The 19,281-nt window shown below is 38.2% G+C and overlaps 1 protein-coding gene across 1 annotated transcript in view; it reads left to right on the top strand.

Annotated features, from left to right (window-relative positions):
* Positions 1-851: 851 nt before the first annotated feature.
* The window catches only part of RSBN1L (round spermatid basic protein 1 like), a 30,015-nt gene continuing 11,585 nt past the window's right edge, over positions 852-19,281 (top strand). The window contains exons 1-2 of the mRNA XM_017745947.1: positions 852-983; positions 11,050-11,693. Of these exons, the coding sequence (XP_017601436.1) occupies positions 935-983; positions 11,050-11,693 (693 nt within the window). The 5' untranslated portion in view covers positions 852-934. The remainder of the gene's footprint in view (positions 984-11,049; positions 11,694-19,281) is intronic.

Below are 19,281 nucleotides of genomic sequence, written 5' to 3'. Positions count from 1 at the left end.
TCAGGCCAGGAAACTAGGCATGAAGTGCTGGCTGCAGTGCATGTAAGCCTAGTATAATCTGACTTCTCTAAAAGCCTAGCCTCATAAGTGAATCTCAACTTGGCTTGCAAAGATGACTGCTTGAAATTATGAATTCCTCTAGGTCTAGTATTTTACATGCAGAAAGCGTGCCTAAAGGTTCTGCTTTTCTAGGGATTTAAAAACCTGGAGTGACTTGACAGGAAAGTAAATGAATAATGAGACTGCTCAGGTGAGCTGTTGCTGATTGTAGGTAAGCAGGGGAAGTGATAGTGAATTACATCTGCTGTGTGAATACAGCACATTTCATGTTTTTATTAATTATATCTGAGTGCTATTAATGCATTAGCCTGTGAATGTAATAGAAAAGATTTTTCAGCTGACAGATTAAGCCATCTTTCCCAGGTATTTGCAAAAGTCTTTAAGTTCAGAGTATGTATGGATAGTAACGAGGTTTTCAGTGTAGATGTGCACCCAAGAAAATGCAAAATGTGCTCTTTTTTCCCTCAATTCTTATGTAATGCATGCAATTCCAATTTCAAGAAATGAGCTGGCTGCAGATGCAAAGTAAGAGCAGAAGATATAGAAGTAAGCAAAAATTACTATACTGTTAACTTGCTGGGTTGTTGCATACTGCTACAACATAAGAGAAACAAAACTTTTCTGAGTTAAAGAAGCTTATGTTGGATTATGCAACAGATAAATATTAGCTTTTCATATTGTAAGTACTGGATTTCTTTGTAACTCCTCCTCTATATCCTCTTAATAGGGCTTGCATAAGAGTAATCGGAAACATGTATGTGACAATTAGTTTTCTGTTCTTGCTTAATTGTGAAATATTTGCATTTCAGCTCAAATCAAAGACAAAGTTAAAGAAAGGGAAAAGAAGCAAAAAGAAAAGAAGAAGCACAAAATAATGAATGAAATCAAGAAAGAAAACGGAGAGATCAAATTACTGCAGAAAGGTAGGTTCAAACTGTATAGTGGTTTTTCATTCTAGTGCTAAAAGTATTTGTGTTTGGATACTGTGTTTTAATACTATGTTTTTCATTTAACTTATGCCATATTTCCTAGTTAATTGGTCCAAGAGTTGCAAATTAAATCCTAATTGTATATGGTAATTTTTTTGTCAACTGTGATAGGTACTGGAAATTAAAAATAAAACCATCATCACAGTGTTGCATATACAATAGTAGTAGTAAGAAAGACCAGTACTTCCAGGAACAATATTAATGATTCTTCAATAACTGCTGACAAGATGTAGGTTATAATTTTATATATTGTGGAGAAGAAAAATGAATGCATGCTATATTTCGTGTCTAATATTAATGGTACAAGACTGAGTAATTAAGGAGTTATAATTCAGGAACTTTGTCAAATACTAAGCAGTTGTATGCAACATACAGTCTTAATTTTGGCTAATTTCTTCATCTTTGTTTTCTGCAATGAAAGGTAGTTAAGGTTATGTTCTCATGTGGCTTGTACGTCCACTGAATCTTAGAGCTGTACAGTAGGTGATACTGGAAGGGATCTAGTCCAACTGCTGCAAGTATGATCAACTAGAGTAGGTTGCCCAGGACTATCAGACTCTCTGTTGCCAAGGGTGGAGGCAACAGTCTCTTTGGACAATGATGTTCAGATTAGATATAAGGAAAATTTTTTTTTTTATAGTGGTGATGGTAAGAGACTGGAACAGGTTGCTCAGAGAGGTGACAGATATCCCATTCCTGGCAGCATTAAACGTCAGGTCAAGGATTGGGCTCTGAGCAACCAGATCTAATTAAAGATGTTCCTGCTTATTGCAGCAGTTTAGACTGGGTGGTCTTTAAAGGTCCATTCCAGCACAACCTATGTGTCTGTTGTATGGTCTGTGAAGAAAGGCAGAGACTGCTGGGGCTGATAGGCCTGGAGAAGAGGAGGCTCAAGGGGAAATCTCATCAGTGTGTGTAAAAACCTGATGAAAGGGAATGAAGAAGGTTGCAACCTGTGCTTCACAGGTTTATTCCTTCCAGGTGCAGGGTTTTGCCCACCCCTCTGTTACCTTCACAAGTCCCTTAAGTTGGCCTGTTTCTACAGCCTCTCAAGGTCCCTGTCACTGGCAGTGCAACTCTGTGGTGCATCAGCTCCTCCCTCCAGTTTTGTATCAGCTGCACCTTGCTGAGGGTGTGCTCTGTCCCACAATGCCATTCATGGAGATGCTGAACAATACCGACACAAGATATCAAGGTCGGGATTACACACGACTCTTTCCAGCTGGACTTTGTGCTGCTGCTCACAACCCTTTGAGCACAGCATCTAAGCCAGTACTTGAACCACCTTACTCTTCACTTAGGTCATGCTGCATCAGATTTTCTGTGAGGGTGTTGCTTATTTGAGTAGACCAAATACTTTTTTAATCGGTTATTTTCAGACTCTGCTTTTGAAGTTAGGAACAAATTCCTGATATGTTTTTCTGTTACCTTGTCTACTGTAGGATTTCATTTACAAACCAGAAGCTGAAACCCTCAAATCAAAACTTGAACTTCAGAATGCTCGTATGAGGTCAGAGGCATAGAACCTGTAATTACTACATCACATATTACACTCTACACACAAGTAACTCTATTAACAACAGTGACAGCTTAAAACCTGTGTTGATCAGATCTCGGGATATTGCCTTGAACATGAGGATTGTGTAAGCTGGTGACTTCCCGTGAAAAGGACAGGTGTGACTTGTCGTTGCTGAGCGTGGAAGGAAGTTGGTGGTTTAGATATTGGGCAGCACTTAACTGCCACAACAGTGGGTTCTTTAGGCTTTGAGTAACAGCCCTTTTTTATACTGGCTCCTGTTTCTGTTGCCATTCAGCAGATGAGGTGCAATCTGCAAAGACAGCAGGTTGTTTTACACCAATCTAATAAATGAACTTAATGGGACTATTGAGCCTAAAATGGTGCTTTATTTTCAGGTTAATGTAAAAGTGCATATGCCCTGGGACTCTGCTAGAGCACCTCCACTGAGAAGCAGGATAGGTTATTTTCACAGTGAACAGTGCTGCAAGTGCATTAGATGCTTTACCCCTATTTCATTTGACTTGTTACCACTCAAGTATATTTTAGGTTTTCTTTTAAGGTGTTGGCTGTTAACTGTTTTGTAGAGGCTGTGTTTGGTTTGCCAGTATTCTGCAAAACTGACTCCTATTTCAGGGAAAGAAGGGAGTGAGTCAGGAGAGCAGACAGTTATTTAGAGCAGACAGATCGTCTCCACAGGGTTTGTATCCTGTTCAGAGTGGCAGCTTTTGGTGTCTTCTGTGGGCCTCCGAAATCTGACTGGATGTGCTTGTGTGTGCTTTGAGGTTTGTATAACATTTCCTGAGCTGTCCTGCTGATCTGACTTTACATCCTGGGCAAGAGAGAGCAGAGGCAGAAGTGCTTTATGATGCAGCTTGTATGTCAAGGTCAGTGTCTCTGACCTTTTCAAATATTAACTCTTTATCTAAGGGTGGCATCTTCCTGCGTAACAAAAGTTAAGCTTCAAGCCCTATTGTCTTCAGCTCAGGATTTACTGTGTGGGCTTTGGAACAAAGTTTTGGAATGAGTCTGCTTTCCTGTTCTTTGGGTTTTTGCTTTTGTGGTTGTTTTTTCTATTTTTAGTGTGTATGTGTTTAGACACCAACAGTACTGTGCCTAAAAACAGCTGATTTCTTTCTTCTAGGTATTAGATCTAAATGTTGTAAAATGTTGCTCTGGCCATCTGTTTGTGACTGACTTTGGTTGAGGGATGGAGGTAACAGCCTACGTGTCTTCAGACAGCTAAACTGGCTGTCCAAGGTCCAAGGTGCCTAGTTATAGAAGAGGTCAGTACTGAGGGACTGATGCTTTTTGAGGGAGTGCTGGTGCATAAGCCTAATTTTGGTGCTCTAAGCTGAATGTGGAAGAGTTTATTTATACTAGGAGGCTCTGGGTTGTGAGCTGTTCATCTGCCTAAACTTGGGTTGGCGTTCTGTTGAAAGCAGTGATAAAACTTGGCCATGTTGAGAAGGGTGATTCTTAAAAAGGGTTTTTCTGCTGTGCTTGAGGCTGCTAAAGGAAATGAGGCTCTTTCAGAGAGTGTGATAGCTTTTCTTATGAACCTAGAATGAAGATTTTTTTAATTGTCCTTTTGCACTTAAGGATGTATTCTCTGTAGATAAGGCTATAGAATTGCCTCTATATCTCTCTGTCTGCTATGTGGAAGGAAGAGCTCAGTTTTCAGACAAAAGCTGCTTGGCACATGCATATTGTTAAAAATTCAGAAACTCTAAGTGATTTAAACTTGTTTTTAAGAAAAATCTGCATCATAAATAGTTACCTTCTAGAAATTGAGCATTTCATGCAAAAAAATTGCACCAATGTGATATGACAAAGTTACTGGAGGTCCTGCAAAAAGGAAAATGATTAATAGGCTTATTTGTAAACTGTCCCATTTCTGTTTTTCATTTTAGAAAAAAAACAGTCAGTCTTGTGTTTCTGATTATTTATATCCAAGCACAGCAACTGCTAAAAATGCAGTAGGAGAAATTCTTAGTGTGTGTTTCTGCAAGATTAAATTCATTGCTTTATTGAACGCCAAAATCCAGGAAAGAACTGAACATGAACATTTTATTTGCTGGTATGAACATACGTAAATACAAATTGCTTTCTAAAACTTTTTAAAAATTATTCTTCTGGAAGAAATGACATTTAATTGTACATTCTTATGAACCTTTAAAATTTTTTATAGATGGGTTTTGCACATGCGTAATTATAAAATCAGTATATTGAACATGAGACTTGAGTCTTTGTGTATCTTTGAGGAAAATGTTCAAGTATTTGTATGCAATGCTCTTCAGTTGAGGGAGTAAGACTGAGATAAGAGTGCAGGGCACACAATCCACCACACTGATTTGTCTGTGATACTGAGTTTTCTCCACAGGCCTTATGCACCAAGTTACCAACTTTTACCAATAAAATATATAAGTAGAGGGTAAAACAGATATGTCAAATGGGATGGAGCAAGTGGCAACTGGAGGGAGAGCTGTGCTGTAAAGCTTTGAAGTGCTTTCTGCTGGAGCTGGGGATCTTGAGCTTGAAGCAGAGACTTCTGGTACATCTATGAGAAGTGAAAATGTTAGTTTTTGGTGACTGGGCCCTCCTAAAGTAAGGAAGTGAAAATGGATTTTAATTACTGGCTGCTGTTAAAAATGTTTGTGCCTTCCTGCTACCAGCTGTCAGCTAGAAAACTGTGGGAAACTAACAATTTAATGTTATTAAATTTTGGCTTTTGTTTTGAAGTGTCTAAAGTCCCCCCCTAAAAATTTTGGCTGACCTCAAAGTTGAGAAACAACTGCTTTGGTTGAAACAACTGAATAAAGTATTTGACTTCATGGCCTCTTGTTATTTAAAATTTCAGATCAAATGATCAAGCGCAACAAATAGACAAAACACAACATAAAATAAACTTCAAGTAATGTCTGACTTCTTGCAAAAACTTACATTTGGAAGGTGTCTGTAATTAACCAGAGTTTAGACTATCTAGCATCACTTTCAATTACATGTATGTGTCGTCTTGTAGTAACAGAGCACTGGCTTATTTGCTAAAAATTTGAACAGTTTTGAGTATCAGTCCTTATTAGTAAGTCCTGTGTCATTCACAGTGACAGGGAAATTGGGGCACCACAAAAAATAAAGCATGCTGAGTTACATTGAAAGATCTACCATTCCTATACATGTGTGCGTGCAAGAATTATTTTTCTATTTATGGTACGTAAGGCCTGGTGCCTAGAAGATGGTTAAAAGTTGTTTAGCAGTAGTTCTGATACTGCTGAGTATGTGCATGCATGAACAGAATGACTGGGGAATGGAATAACTTCCGTTCTTTTGATTTCTTGATTGATACGGTGCAAATTTTGTAACTCCATCCTTGTGCAGATGCTGCTAAACCAAGTAAGAGCAGAAGCTGTTCTTAGATTTTTTTATAGTCCGGTAAAGTGTGAGCTCTGTCTGCTTTTTAACAACAGATCAAGGGAAAAGTTCCTGTAAATGTGAATGCTGAGGATTTTTCTACCCACCCCTGTCCCTGTTAGTTTTCATTCTTGGGGTCCTAGAGCAGCTCTCTGAGTCACATTAAATAAAATGTTTTCAATACAATTGAAAGTTGTTAACTTCTGTCTCATGTTTCCGAACCACGTGGTGGAAAAAGCTTTTTGTTTGTAGGTGGTTCAGTACCTGTTGTGTCTAAATGGATCTCAGGACAGACACTTAGAGACAAAGATGCCCTGCGCTTAAAAATGGGTGAAATTAGATTCCAAGAGTCATATGTATGTATGTACACACCTGTATTGTGTGTACTGGTGAAGACTCTCTGAAACACCTGTCTGAGAAGTTTTGGGTTGCGAGTGTGTGCCTCAGCCGCAAGAGGTGAATCCAGTTAACTTGCATCAAGTACTGCACTGCAGTTCCCAAATATGGCTTAAAATGAAATAGTTTGGGATATCTCAGCCTTGTGTTGGGATCTTTTGGATCGCTTATTTATGTTTTCACCAAATTCTGTATGTCTGCTCTGGGGCAACTCGATTACTGCCCTAGAGAGATGTGGAAAGCTGCTGTTCTTTTCTGGTGTCCGTTAGCCAGGTGTCAAAGCAGTGTTACTGGTTTTGGAAGAAGCAGTGCATTTTACTTCAAAGTATTTTGATATATGCAGCAGAGGAGTGACTGAATAAGTGTGTTTCTGCTCCTCTCTACAGCTAATGTAGAAGAAGAAAAAGAAGAAAGTATTTATTGGGCATTGCTGATAGCAATTTCAGTATTCCAGCAAGGTAACTCCTTTTGCTCTTGAAGTATTTGCAGCTTCTGAGCAGCTTTAAACATCTACTTCAGAGTGGATCTTTGAAATTCATCAGAGCAGAAGCCTTAGGCTAGAAATGTGCTTCCTTCTCTGTCACATTCTATTCAAGCTTTACTGAGAAAAGAAATTGTTTTTTCATTTTGTGTTTGTATTCTCCAGGAGAACTGTCTGTATGCTGAAATAATTGAACATACTCTAAAATTGGGCATATGCAGTTGTCTAAGCAATATGGAGAGCAAGTACCACTCACACCCATTGTAAGAGGACAGATGGAGGAAATTGTAGACTCATCTGTATTACAGTTAAATGAACTAAAATTTTACCTTTAAAAGGTAAATTTTATAACTTTGATAAATTTAAAAGTTCAAGTGTTTGAGTTATAAAAATTTCTCTTTAGGTTTGCTAGGAAATTGATCCTATCTCATAAATGTACTGTTGGGTGAGGTGATGGGACTTTTTTTTTTTTTATAACCATTGTTAAAAATTCAGCTTTTTTCAGTGCTGGGGTGGACAGAGAAGGTGTGAGTGACAGGGTAGCCAAGCAGACCAGGGTGGTTTGCTGCCCTGAGGAGGGGTGGGTTCTGGTACCCTTTGTGTCCTGCTCCCGGTGGTCTGTATGCTTTAATTCCTGTCTGACAGTGCTGTGAACCAGTTCACTAATCCAGCAGCAGAGTGAATGGTTTTCTGCTGAGCCATTAAGTTACTGTGCAATAGATGAGCATCAGTCAGTAGCAGCAGTGGTGCAGGACTGTGCCCCAGGAGCAGTGACAGAGGAGAGTGGCGGCTTGAATCATCTGGCAGTGAACTCGTACATTGCTCAGCTATATCATATCCATTTGAAGGTTGAATTAATAATTAAGAATGTCACATTTTTTCAGTCTTCCAATATACAATTTAATTTAAAAATATTTTTTCTTTGCAATCAAGAAGAATTCAAGAATCAAGAATTACTTTAATCCTCTGGTTAAAAAATTTTATCTCCTCTGAAGGTTTTGTAGAGATGGCATGAAAACAAACAGAAGGAAAGATAAATATTCTTCACTTAAAAAATGTCTTACTGTAATTCCTTCTAGGGTTTTGAGTGCTTCCATAGATGTATACCAAATTAAATAAAATGTACTTTTACAACTGGTTTTGAAGACAAACCTTTTTGGATATGTTCACATGAACTTTGCGTAATTTGAGACTGATTCACATCCCATATACATTGTTTCTGCCTTAAAGGCATCACCTACAACGATCATCCAGTTCAACTGCATGACCACTTCAGGGCTAACTTCAAGAGTTAAACCATGTTGTTAAGGGCATTGTCCAAATCCCTCTTAAACACTGACTGCCTTGGAGCATTGACCACCTCTATAAGGAAGCCTGTTCTGTCGTTTAATAGTGGAATTTTTTTGTTTATTTAGTTGGTTTTTAAATTTTATTGCATAGCTGCATCTTGAAATACATTAAGCGATGGATTAAAGAAACAGCCACCACATATTACAGGAGCAGTTGAATGAAACTATGAAATTGATTGTTAGTAAAACTTTTCAGAAGATCAAATCAAAGGGAATGGGACAGATTGAAAGGGGAAATCAAATTGTCTTCTTTCTTGTACTGTAGGAATGGAAGTCAGTTTTTGTTGTTTTGCACAGATACAGATTCATACCCATCTTTTATATAAGTACTTTACATTTCAGCTAGTAATGATGGAATGTAATTTAACAGCTGGATGTTCAGCAAGAAGATATAGATGCCGATCTTGAATTGTCTTAGGATTTTCTTTGGTGATTACAGACATACTCAAGCAGGAGATAGCAATTTGGTTCTTACCACAGCAGATAGTTTCTTGCTTTGAAGAAACCTTTCTCTGCCATAGGTGAAGCCTTAGATCTGAGTGACTAGTTTCAACAAAAATCTGAGCTCCATTTAAAAACATGTAAAAGTGGGTTGCCAGGTAACTCCTGCTTCCCCCTGCATCACCTTGCTCCAGCATTTGGTTCTATAATTCCATAGTTTGTATATTCAAACTAATATAGTATCTGCAGAATGCTTGACTTCTTTGTGCTATCCATCGGTATAGCAAAAAATTTTCATATTTAGGGTGAAACAATTTTAAAATGCTAAGTTAAAGTGTTTTTAAGAGTTTGCAGTGTCTGTATACTCGTGGATGCTTTCCAGTTATGTATTCCTGCAGTCAGGAGGAGGGGAAAAATGTCTGAGTCTGTATTTTGAGATTTGTATTGAGATTTCAAAGCCTGCAGTATGTAACTTCCCACTGTCACAAACCATTTCTTTGTTTTTATTTCCCCCTGACTGGAGCTGGTGCCATAATGACACCATTACAATACCCCAGAACGTGAGCAGTAGGTGATTTTTGTGAGGTGATGACATTTCACTCAAGTATCCTGCCACCCTGAATGAACTATTTTCAGGATTCCTCTAAGGTTGAGGTACTTAGTTGTTGTACACGTGTTGCTGCTCTTCCTGGTCTTTTCATGCATGCTGGACTTAAAGACTCTGGTCTTTCAGACAGAAGATATTAACAAAGAAGTGGTGAATATTGCATCTACCAGATGAAGCAGTCCTGTTGCAGAGGTTTGATGCTGGATTTACATTAAATTTAGCCTAAGAAAGTACACACTTCCATGAAGATACTCTGCCTTTTGGCAGTTGAACTAACTTAGCTAAAAGCGAAATTGTGTTCAGAGAGTGTGCCGTGTTAAATCTGATTCTGAGTGAAGGGAGTTTTTGTAGTTACTGACTGTGTGGATTAGGTTAAGAAATCCTAGAGCCTGTTTCCTTGTTTGGGCTAAATAAAAAATGAGCACTCAGGGCACTTCTTCCCCTCTCTGTGAGAAAATAGAGTCCAGGGAGATAACTAACTCTGCCTCAACTTCAGGAATCCCAGAGGTACTTAGCTGCTGTTACAAACCTCAAGAGGCTCAGAGACAAATGTCTTAATTGCTTTTTCTCCTTTCCAGTATCTGCATCTTCATGTCCAACCTCTTAATCATCAGCAAGAATTTGTGATTCCGTGCACCAACAGTTGTGGTCCCTTTTGTTTGTTTGTTTGTTTTTTGGTTTTGTTTTTTTTCTGGGTTTTTTGGGTTTGGGGTTTTTTGGTTTTTTTTTTTTTTTTTTGGTTGTTGTTTTTAAAGGGCTCTTGTGAGTTACTTGGGCTGATGATGGCAAGCTGAAAATAATCTACTGCAGCATAGTAGTAGAGACTGGCTAACTTTTGTGGATTTCAGGTTACTTAGTCTTGCAATGAAATACAGTTTTTAACCTTCTAAGCTTCTGTGTTTGAACTTGCTGGTCTTGAATCGCTAGGTGTGAATATAATTTTGTGCTGAAACATACCCATAAACTTCATTTTACTATGTGCTAAATCATTTTGACTGCTTGATCTTAGGGCAGTGTAGTGCTAGAAGTTTTTTTGGCTACCACTTCTATTACTTGCAAAAAAAAGTATGCCCTCATTTGTTTAAAACAAGTGAGAACGTTTACCTTGGGAATCACTTGAATATGTTATCCCCAAATGAGTAATTTCTGCCTTTAGGACATTACAGTTTGTTCTCACTTCAGCTTGCATATTATGTGAACTTGAAACTAGTTTCTGTTTTGTGAGCATTTTCTGTAGTGTGTCTTTTGTTTTAATTTTATTTATTTTTTAATATGTATGGGGTCAGTTTTTAGACGTTCCCACATGTACTGCTTCAACAAAGTTTATCTAGTTGTGAAAGAATAACCATGCAAAGCCCATCAGACAAGGTCGGTTCTGGCAATGGCATCTCGTGGACAGCAGCTTGCTGCTGTGGGTTTATATCCCAGGATGGTTTGTAATTCCCTTGTTTGGCAGTGTTGGACAGCTGTCCTGTGATGTCTCTGGACTTTCTGGGACAGTAACTGCTAATGACCAGTTAAAAGGAGTGATGGACTGTGACTCATCATGAAAGCAGCCTTGGGAGACTTGGGTTATTGTGATGTCTTTCCCTGGCTGTCTCAGCTTATTTATCAGTTGTAATAAGACCATGGCAGGTGTCTCTTACCCTCCTCACGTCTGGTAAGATACACATTTTGACCCTTGCTTTTGGTCTCTGGTCTTTGTGTGCCATGGCGAGGGTTTTGGTGACTTTGAATCCCAATCTTTAAATACATATTTTGTATAAAAACATTCTTATTTTTTTCTTAACTCTCAACAGGTGGGAAGGAGAAACCAAAAACCAATGCAGAAGAGCTACAGATTAAAAAAGTTAAGAAGAAAAAGAAAAAGAAACATAAAGAGAACGAGAAGAGGAAGCGTCCAAAAATGTACAGCAAATCCATTCAGACCATCTGCTCAGGATTGGTTTCTGATATTGAGGATCAGGAAGCCAAAGGCATCATAGATGATCATCTTAAGGATTTCAATGGGAAAAATATGGATACCAAGAAGGACTGTGAGTCCAAGATACCAGAGAACAGTGAGTTTCCATTTGTCTCGTTAAAGGAGCCACGGGTTCAAAATAAACTCAAAAGGTTGGACACATTGGAGTTCAAACAGCTGATTCATATTGAGCACCAGCCTAACGGAGGTGCATCAGTTATCCATGCCTACAGTAATGAACTCTCCCACTTGTCTCCTGTGGAGATGGAGAGATTTGCAGAAGAGTTTGTGGGTCTGGTTTTTAGTGAAAATGAAAACTGTGCAGCTTACTATGTAATGGGTATTGTTCATGGGGCAGCTACTTATTTACCTGACTTTTTAGACTACTTTTCATTTAATTTTCCCAATTCACCAGTGAAAATGGAGATTTTGGGAAAGAAAGATATAGAGACAACGACTATGTCAAATTTTCATGCTCAGGTAAGAGGTTATGCATTTTACTTTCTAAAGTCATATAATGGTTTCAAACAACTGTGAATGGGTTTTTTTAAGAGTAGTTGCTACTAGCTGTGCTATGTGGATGACACAGAAACGAGAGTTTTCTTTAAGTCAGTTCTGTGGTATTAAAGATGAGAAGAGACATAAAATTGTTAACTGAGACATAAAACCAGGTTTTTGGGGGGAGGGGAAGTGTTTGCATGCTTGTGTGTGTAGGTTTCTTTGGATTTGTGTCTGTAGCTGAAGTTTAACCATGAGTTTTGGAGGGTTAAAATGGTTTAGCTGTGATTTTCTGGGTGTCTGAATGGTAGTTTATCTGTTTGAATTTTGTCATAAAACTGAAATGCTTTAATACAATGTTATACATAAAAACTTGTGTAGGTCTCAGTTAAATTAGCTGTGTTTGTAGTTTGGGTTTTCTAAATCCATCCTTAAAGGAGAACTTGGAGGTTAATGTGGCTATTTGGTCCTTAGCCCTTTGCATTTCTACTCACTTGATTGGGTTCTCTGGAAAGCTCTTAAGTTAAATGGCAGACTGACTGGCAGCTTTTGAATATTTTTTTTATTTTAAATTTTTTGGAGAGAAATGACTGCATACTCTCTTAACAACAGCTACTGATTAAACATCACTTCTGCTGTTCATTAACTTGCTGTAGAAAATACATTTCTGTTGCACGGAAATTATTTATAGCACTGGTTTTCAGGAAGAAAAAATCTGTCTGATTTTTTACCTTGATGTTGTGGTTATTGCAAAAAGCCCCTACAGTGAGTATGAAACAACTTATGAAGAAACTCAATCCTGTTTTTAATTACATCAACTTTATCTCACAATTACCCTTTTAACTCCGTTATTTATGAATTTAGATGTTGTATGGATTAGCTTTAAACTGTTTGAGTCTTCACTTTTGACTTGCAAAGAGTTAAGTGTAAGTTACACTGTCATCTTTTTCATGAAAAACATGCTTTTTTTTTTTTTTCCTTTGGCTGCATAAACATTTGCATAGAACACTTGCATGTATTGACAAATTTCAGGTGTGTGTTATCCACAAAGATACACAGAACTAAAATGTTGCTGCAAGAGAACCTTTGCAGTTCTGGCTGAGAAAATATCTACTGCCATGGAATATGAATATTCTGTGAACTACAGTCACAGAATATTCATATTCCATGACAGTAGAAAAACATTCCATGTTTTTCTTGAGTATATAAACTGAATCATTAATAATAAAAATCACGGAATGTATTATGGGCACCTCTGCCGAGCTGCTCTGTCTTTGGCCATTTTATATAAGAAAAGCTGGGTCTGTCCTTTTAAGTATGTTCCTGAAATCCAACTGGTTTTTTTGGGTAGCATTAACACAAGCATAGCTGTGTGCTATAACCTGCCCTAAAGAAATAGTTAAGAAAGGCCCAAATTTTATTGTTGTGAGTTATAATAGAATTATTTTATTAGAAGGATAGATTAAATTGCTATTACAGTAGTAACATCAGTATGTGTAGTTAAACCAGTCCTGTGTGTGTTGGGGTTGAAATCATAGTTCCCTGTTTTTGTGTAAGTGAAGGAGGAACAGAGAGAGGCTGTGGTAGATGAAAGAAGCCAAACTGTATTATTACAGCATTCAGCTGATCAGCTCCATGGTCTGTCTTCAAAGCTGTATTTTGCTTGGCTGGAGGTTTAGTTCTGGTATCTTCTTTTCCTTTGTGTTCCCTCATTTTTTTTCCTTAGTTTTCATGGCATTTTATCAATTCTCAATTTGGTTGCTTGACAGAAAATGCTTGGCTCCTGTATTTTTGCTAACTAAGGGATATGTGGTGTAGTAATAACTTGTACAGGCAAACACCAGACTTAAATAATCTTCTGTGCAGCACTCCTGTTTCCTGGAATATTTAAGTCAGTATCTTGGTTACCTAGTTATTGGTTCTATTTTTCCTTATGATTTTCTTATTTCTGTCTTACTTTGGTTGGTTGGTTTTTTTTCACGTGGTCTGCTGCTCCAGTTGAAATGTTTTGTTAGCTTTGTGTTCTCCTTTCTGACTTGTTACGTTTTGTGCAAATTGAGAACATTCTTCTGTCTCTCTGAGTTCTTTGTGAATCTTTTAAAGGGATTCTTATGTCCTGTTGCAGTATATTTTGATGAAACTTTAAATGTATTTAGTTTTCTGTTCCTACATTGCCCAAGCTTTGTGCTGTGGTGTTCCTTGTCCTGAGCAGCCTGAGCAATGTCTAGCAGTTGTTGTATAGCATCAGTTGAGCAACGAGTTGTTTTCTGAGGTCTAAGTAGGAAGCTGATTTTATCAAATCTGCTTTGAGTATGTACTTCATCAGCTTTAAGAAACTTGGGTGTTCCTTTGCTAATTTTAACTAAAACACTAAAATGAAGCTCACTTTGGTACAAGAGGTTCTTTGGTGGTTCCTCAGAGCTCATGTAGCACATGCAATCAGTCTGACAAATATAAGTACTTAAAAAAATCTAAGCAAGTATTATAAAAAGGAGAAAGAAGGTTGAGCTAAGCCTGAAATGGAAAGTATTATAGAGTGTTTTACCAGTTTCTGTTTTTCAAGTTGATCCTTTTGGTACTATTTAATCTTCCACCTCCTGTTTTGTAACAGATGTGGGTTTGGAATTTTTTGGTTTTAAGTAATGCATATTTTTAAGTCATCAAGTTCTGTGACAAGAGGCTGATTTCGCAGTAAATTCTGTTGCTGAGGTCAAAATTGGAGTCCTCCTAAGCTTGCCTGGAAGGTCTGCATCTCTCAAGTAATTTATTTAGTTTACATGGTTGTAGAGTTGAAAACGAACTCCTTTCAGCTTCCTCCTCAATACACCTGTGTCAGACAGGAGTAAGGTAATTTTACTTGTTAAAAGATTTTAAGGGTCAGAAATTTGTTAGGATATTTACAGCAGGTGCAGGAGAGAGAAATGTGGAACTGGTTATTTCTAATGAGAATTAGCTTTTAAATTTTGCAGGGAGAGGAACTGGGGAGTTTTTCATCATCTAGCTTGGGCCTATGCCTAAGTACTCCTTAAATTTTTTTTGTGTTAGTGGAACAGTTCTTTGTGAACTGACTGTAAGGCCTAGTCAGACAGTTTCTGTAAAAAATGAAATGTTTCTGGGCAAAATGAAATTAGTCTGGATGTCCTTGTAGCCAGTAAGTTAGTCCTTCAGGTGGTGATAAACTGTCTTGTAGCTCCATCTTCCCTGGGCTCTCTCATTTGTGTAGATGGCAACAGCTGCCTCAGTTACCTGATAGCCATGGATCTTGTCAGGTTCTTATGAGGATTTTAAAGAACATAAATAATCAGCTTTTGCCACCTACTTGCAGCTTACATCACTTCTCTTAAGCTATATAGTGCTGTTGAGACAAATCTTAGTATTTTGAGCTCATTACCTTTTCCTTGTGCTGGGCAAGAGTAAATTTTTATTGCTGTGCTGAAACCCCAAAGCTCACAGTTGATGTTTAACTGGAACAGTGCTTAGTGCATTGATTTTACTGTCTTGTCCCAGGGGCAACTTCTTAGTATAGGAGAAGTAAAATGCTGTACAGTACCCACCAGTTCCTCTGCTGCAAGACAAGATTGGACTATTTTGAAGCCATATCTGACAAGTACTTTGTCTGATGTGTTTGTGAGAGATCTCAAGGTGATTCCACTCCTTCCAAAGAAATCTGTTTTAAAATATTTTTTTTTCTTGTTTGTCCTTTTATCCTTTTATTCTGATCTTTAGTGGATGAGGCAAACAATTTATCATTTTCTTTCAGTTTTCTCTATATTTGAAGATTGCTTAACAGCTCATTTTTTCCCCTCTCCCTAGATTAAGTAATTTGAGTTATTTCAGTCTACAATTACATGTTTTACCCTTATTAGTCTTAGTGTTCTCTCCTTATGCTCACTTCAGTCGTCCTTAATTTTGCTTAAAATACAGTGCTAAAAATCGACAGTGTCTGCCTGGTGTATTGATGTCAAGGACTGTGAGAAGATTGCCGCAAGTGTTTTGTGCATTATTGCTCTTGGTTATCTATTTCTTCCTTTTTCAGAGCAGTTTGTGATCTGCCGTAGCAGCAGCTCCTGCTACTTGAGTCACTCCTGTTTTCATGTTTATGCCGTTCATTAAATATATATGTGAGTGTAGTTCTTGCTTTTGTTTAAACTGAATTATATCCTTTGCATTCAGACCCACTCTCCAGTTTCAAGATCTTGTTAATTTTGATCCTTTCCTGTAATGGACTTGCTGTGTTGTGAAACCTGTGGGTTTCGTGAGGATACACTGTGTTCAAAAGAAGGACCCTTGCTGCCTGCCTAAAAATTGGATAGTTACATGAGCACAGACAAAACTGCCCACAGTTTGCTCTTTCTAGACCATGTTTCTGTAGCAGTTTTTAGAACATAATGCAAATGTCAACTGTCAAGATGTCTACTGGTCCTCTGAAAAAGTCTCTCCAGTCACAGAAACAAAGGTTAGTTTGACTTGATTTTTTTTTTTCTCATGACCATGTTTATTAGTTCTTACTATCTTATTTTCTAGGTAGACGATAGTTGTATCCAGCTAAGTGGTTTTTTTTTTTTTTCTGGAAATTGGAATTAGGCTAAATAGTCTCTAACTCCTCTGTCTTCTCTTGACACCTATTTCTTTAAGATGGCGTGTTATTGACTTCCAGATTTGAAGAACTCATTTTGTGGTTTTGAGTTAGAATCATGGAGTGGTTTGTGTTGGAAGGGACCCTAAAGACCATCTAGTTCCAACCACCTGCCATGGGCAGGGACAGGACACCTCCCACTACACCAGGTTGGTCGGAGCCCCATCCAGCCTGGCCTTGAACACCTCCAGGGATGGGCCATCTGTAACTTTTCTGGGCAACCTGTTCCAGTGCCTCACCACCCTTAAAACAAAGAAATTCTTTATAATATCTAAACTTCTTTCAGTTTGAACCCCTTGTCCTGTGACTTCATGCCCTTGTACACTGTCCCTTTCCACCTGTCTTGTAGTTCCCTTTAGGTACTTGAAGGTTGCTCTAAGGTCTCCCTGGAGCCTCTTCCCCAGGCTGAACAACTCCAATCTGTCTATGAAGAGTCTGTTTTCATAGGAGACATGCTTCAGCCCTCTCATCATCTTCATGGCCTTCCTCTGGACTTACTCCAACAGGCTGATGCCCTTCCTGTGCTGGGACCCCAGAGCTGGATGCAGCACTGCAGGTGGGATCCCACCAGAGCAGAGGAGCAGAATCTTTGTTTTCAATAGAATTTGCTTCTTCCTTTTAAGCTGGTCAGATGTTTGGTTAGTTATTAAAAAGATGCAACATTTTTTAGCAACTGCTTGCTGTTACAAGTCCCCCAAAATAAAGCTTACTTTTGTTTTCTCCTTTTGGATGGTGAAAAATTAAATTTTATCTCTGTTAAAGCAAATATATTGCCCCATTCTCTTTTTTTTAATCTAAAAAAGATTGATTCTTCTAAAAATTCTTCTTAAAAAAATCATAAAAAGGATTCTTTATCTAAAATTTTTTTTTAAAAAATCATGTCTTAAAAACTAATCTGTAAGACTACATTTAAGAGTCTTCTTGATAGATGATGGCAACATATTGTCTTAAAGCACAAGAAGTTTTCACTTACTGAATACCATTGAACAAAGAATGAGTTCACAGGGAATGACATTAGAAATCTGCAACACATGCTCATTTGTTTTCCACTTAGAAATTTCTTTAAGAAATTTAGATTTCTTCTTGATAGCTTCATCCAATATGAGGTAACAATCTTGTTCTACCCTTTTTAGTCACATACTCTGTATTGACAAAACCCAAACCTAAATAAAACCCTGGAGGTTTGTGCTGGCAGCTCAGACAGGATCTGAGACTGACCCTGTCATGGATCTGCTTGAGCTACAAGAGCAGTAGTAGTTACTTTGCTTTTACCACGTCATTTTCCATGAAGGTATCCAATTGATGCTATCCTTAATTTTTTATTCATTTAAAAAAATTCTTTGTCAACTGCTTCACTATTTTTGTGTTGATGGAATTCAGAATAAAAGTGAAGTAACTTTTGCTTTTAAAAACCTCTGTCCATCCATGGTATTATTTGAGGATTTCAGCTGCAGGGTGAAACATGTCAGGTGATAAATGAACTACAGTGGTCAAAGGACACTGGTGAAGCTAATAATGCTGTAAAAATCTTGGGATTGCATTTTCAGAAACTCCCAATCGGGAAATACTATTTGTTGAAATTAGGATTTTAATGACAATTGTGTAATGACAGAACTCTCAAGACATCCCATTCTGATACCAGAATCCTGACCTAAAAAAGGAAAAAAATGTGAAGGAGGGAGTATGAAGTACATGTGGTTTAATAGTAAAAAGTGGCCAAGCAGATTAATGAGTATTTGTAAAATCAGAGCAGTTTTGATGAGTATTTGTTCAATGTTAGTTCCCATTTGAAATTGGAAGTACAAGGAAGCATTTAAGGATTTGAAAAAAGTTGGCAAGGAACAGAAAACCATTTGGGCACTTAATTGAAATGTACCAAATTAGCAGGTATGGTGATGGCCTATTCATGGCTGTAGCATTTGAGATAACACTGACTGTGAAATTAGATGTGTTCCATTCTGAGATACCAGTGTGTAAGTGCATTCCTTGTGCACTTGTGTAGCAAAACCCTCTATTCCCTCAATGTCCTTGCTTATTCTTAGGTGATGTAATGTGTAGCGGGTTCGGTTTGTAACCGGGCGGAAACACCAATTTAGTGTAGTGGTTTGGTCCAAAATACTCATTACTGTTTACCTTCTGTGAGATAAGAATTAGGAGAAACACAAAGCAGGCACCAACCTTGAAAGAATATAAAGAAGTTTATTAACAGACCTGAAAGAAGAAAGAGGGGGAAAAAAAAAATCATACCACACCTTCAGAACACTTCTCCTCCCCCCCCACCTTTCTCCCTTCTCCCAGTGACAATGTAAAAAGACAACCCTTGAGATGTTCAGTCTGTTTACCACTTCCATAATAACCTTGTTCAGTCCATTTAGGAAGAGGAGTCTCTCTTGCCCATGCTATGAAAACATTATCACGAGACAGCTGCCCAGGTTGGTTCTCTGCTCGCATCATGTGGGAGTCCCTTCCCACGACTTGCAGCTTTTCCCAACTGCTTTCGAGGGTCCACTCTTGAATTACAGGGGTACAATTTTAAGGTTGAGCCATTCAGAAACAAAAGTTCTCTTTGCCCATCTCTGGGAGCATTTCATCTCTAAGAACAGAGGCCCTTCTCCTTCCCTGGGAGCAAAGGGTCCTCCTCATCTTCATCTTTAGGACTATCTCTGGGAGCATCTCTAGGAACAGAGGTCTTCCCCTTTCCTTGTGGAGTAAGAATCTTCATCACTTCCATCTCTCCCTGTTCAAACTTCTCATGAAATTACAGCTGCTTCAGCATCTGCCTATCTCAGCGCAGGTGCTTTTGCTCACAAGTACACGTTGAACACTCCACCCCCCATGCCTTCATGAAATTACAGCAGGTACTCTGTTACATCATAGCTTTACAGCAGAATTTCAGCTTTAAGCATCTCCTCTTTCTTCTCCCTCAGGTTTTCA

The sequence above is a fragment of the Corvus brachyrhynchos genome, unplaced genomic scaffold (genome assembly GCF_000691975.1).
Source record: "Corvus brachyrhynchos isolate BGI_N302 unplaced genomic scaffold, ASM69197v1 scaffold239, whole genome shotgun sequence".
Classification (NCBI taxonomy): Eukaryota; Metazoa; Chordata; class Aves; order Passeriformes; family Corvidae; genus Corvus; species Corvus brachyrhynchos.
The sequence above is the reverse complement of the archived record's forward strand: the minus strand, read 5'-3'. Positions and strand labels throughout refer to the sequence as shown.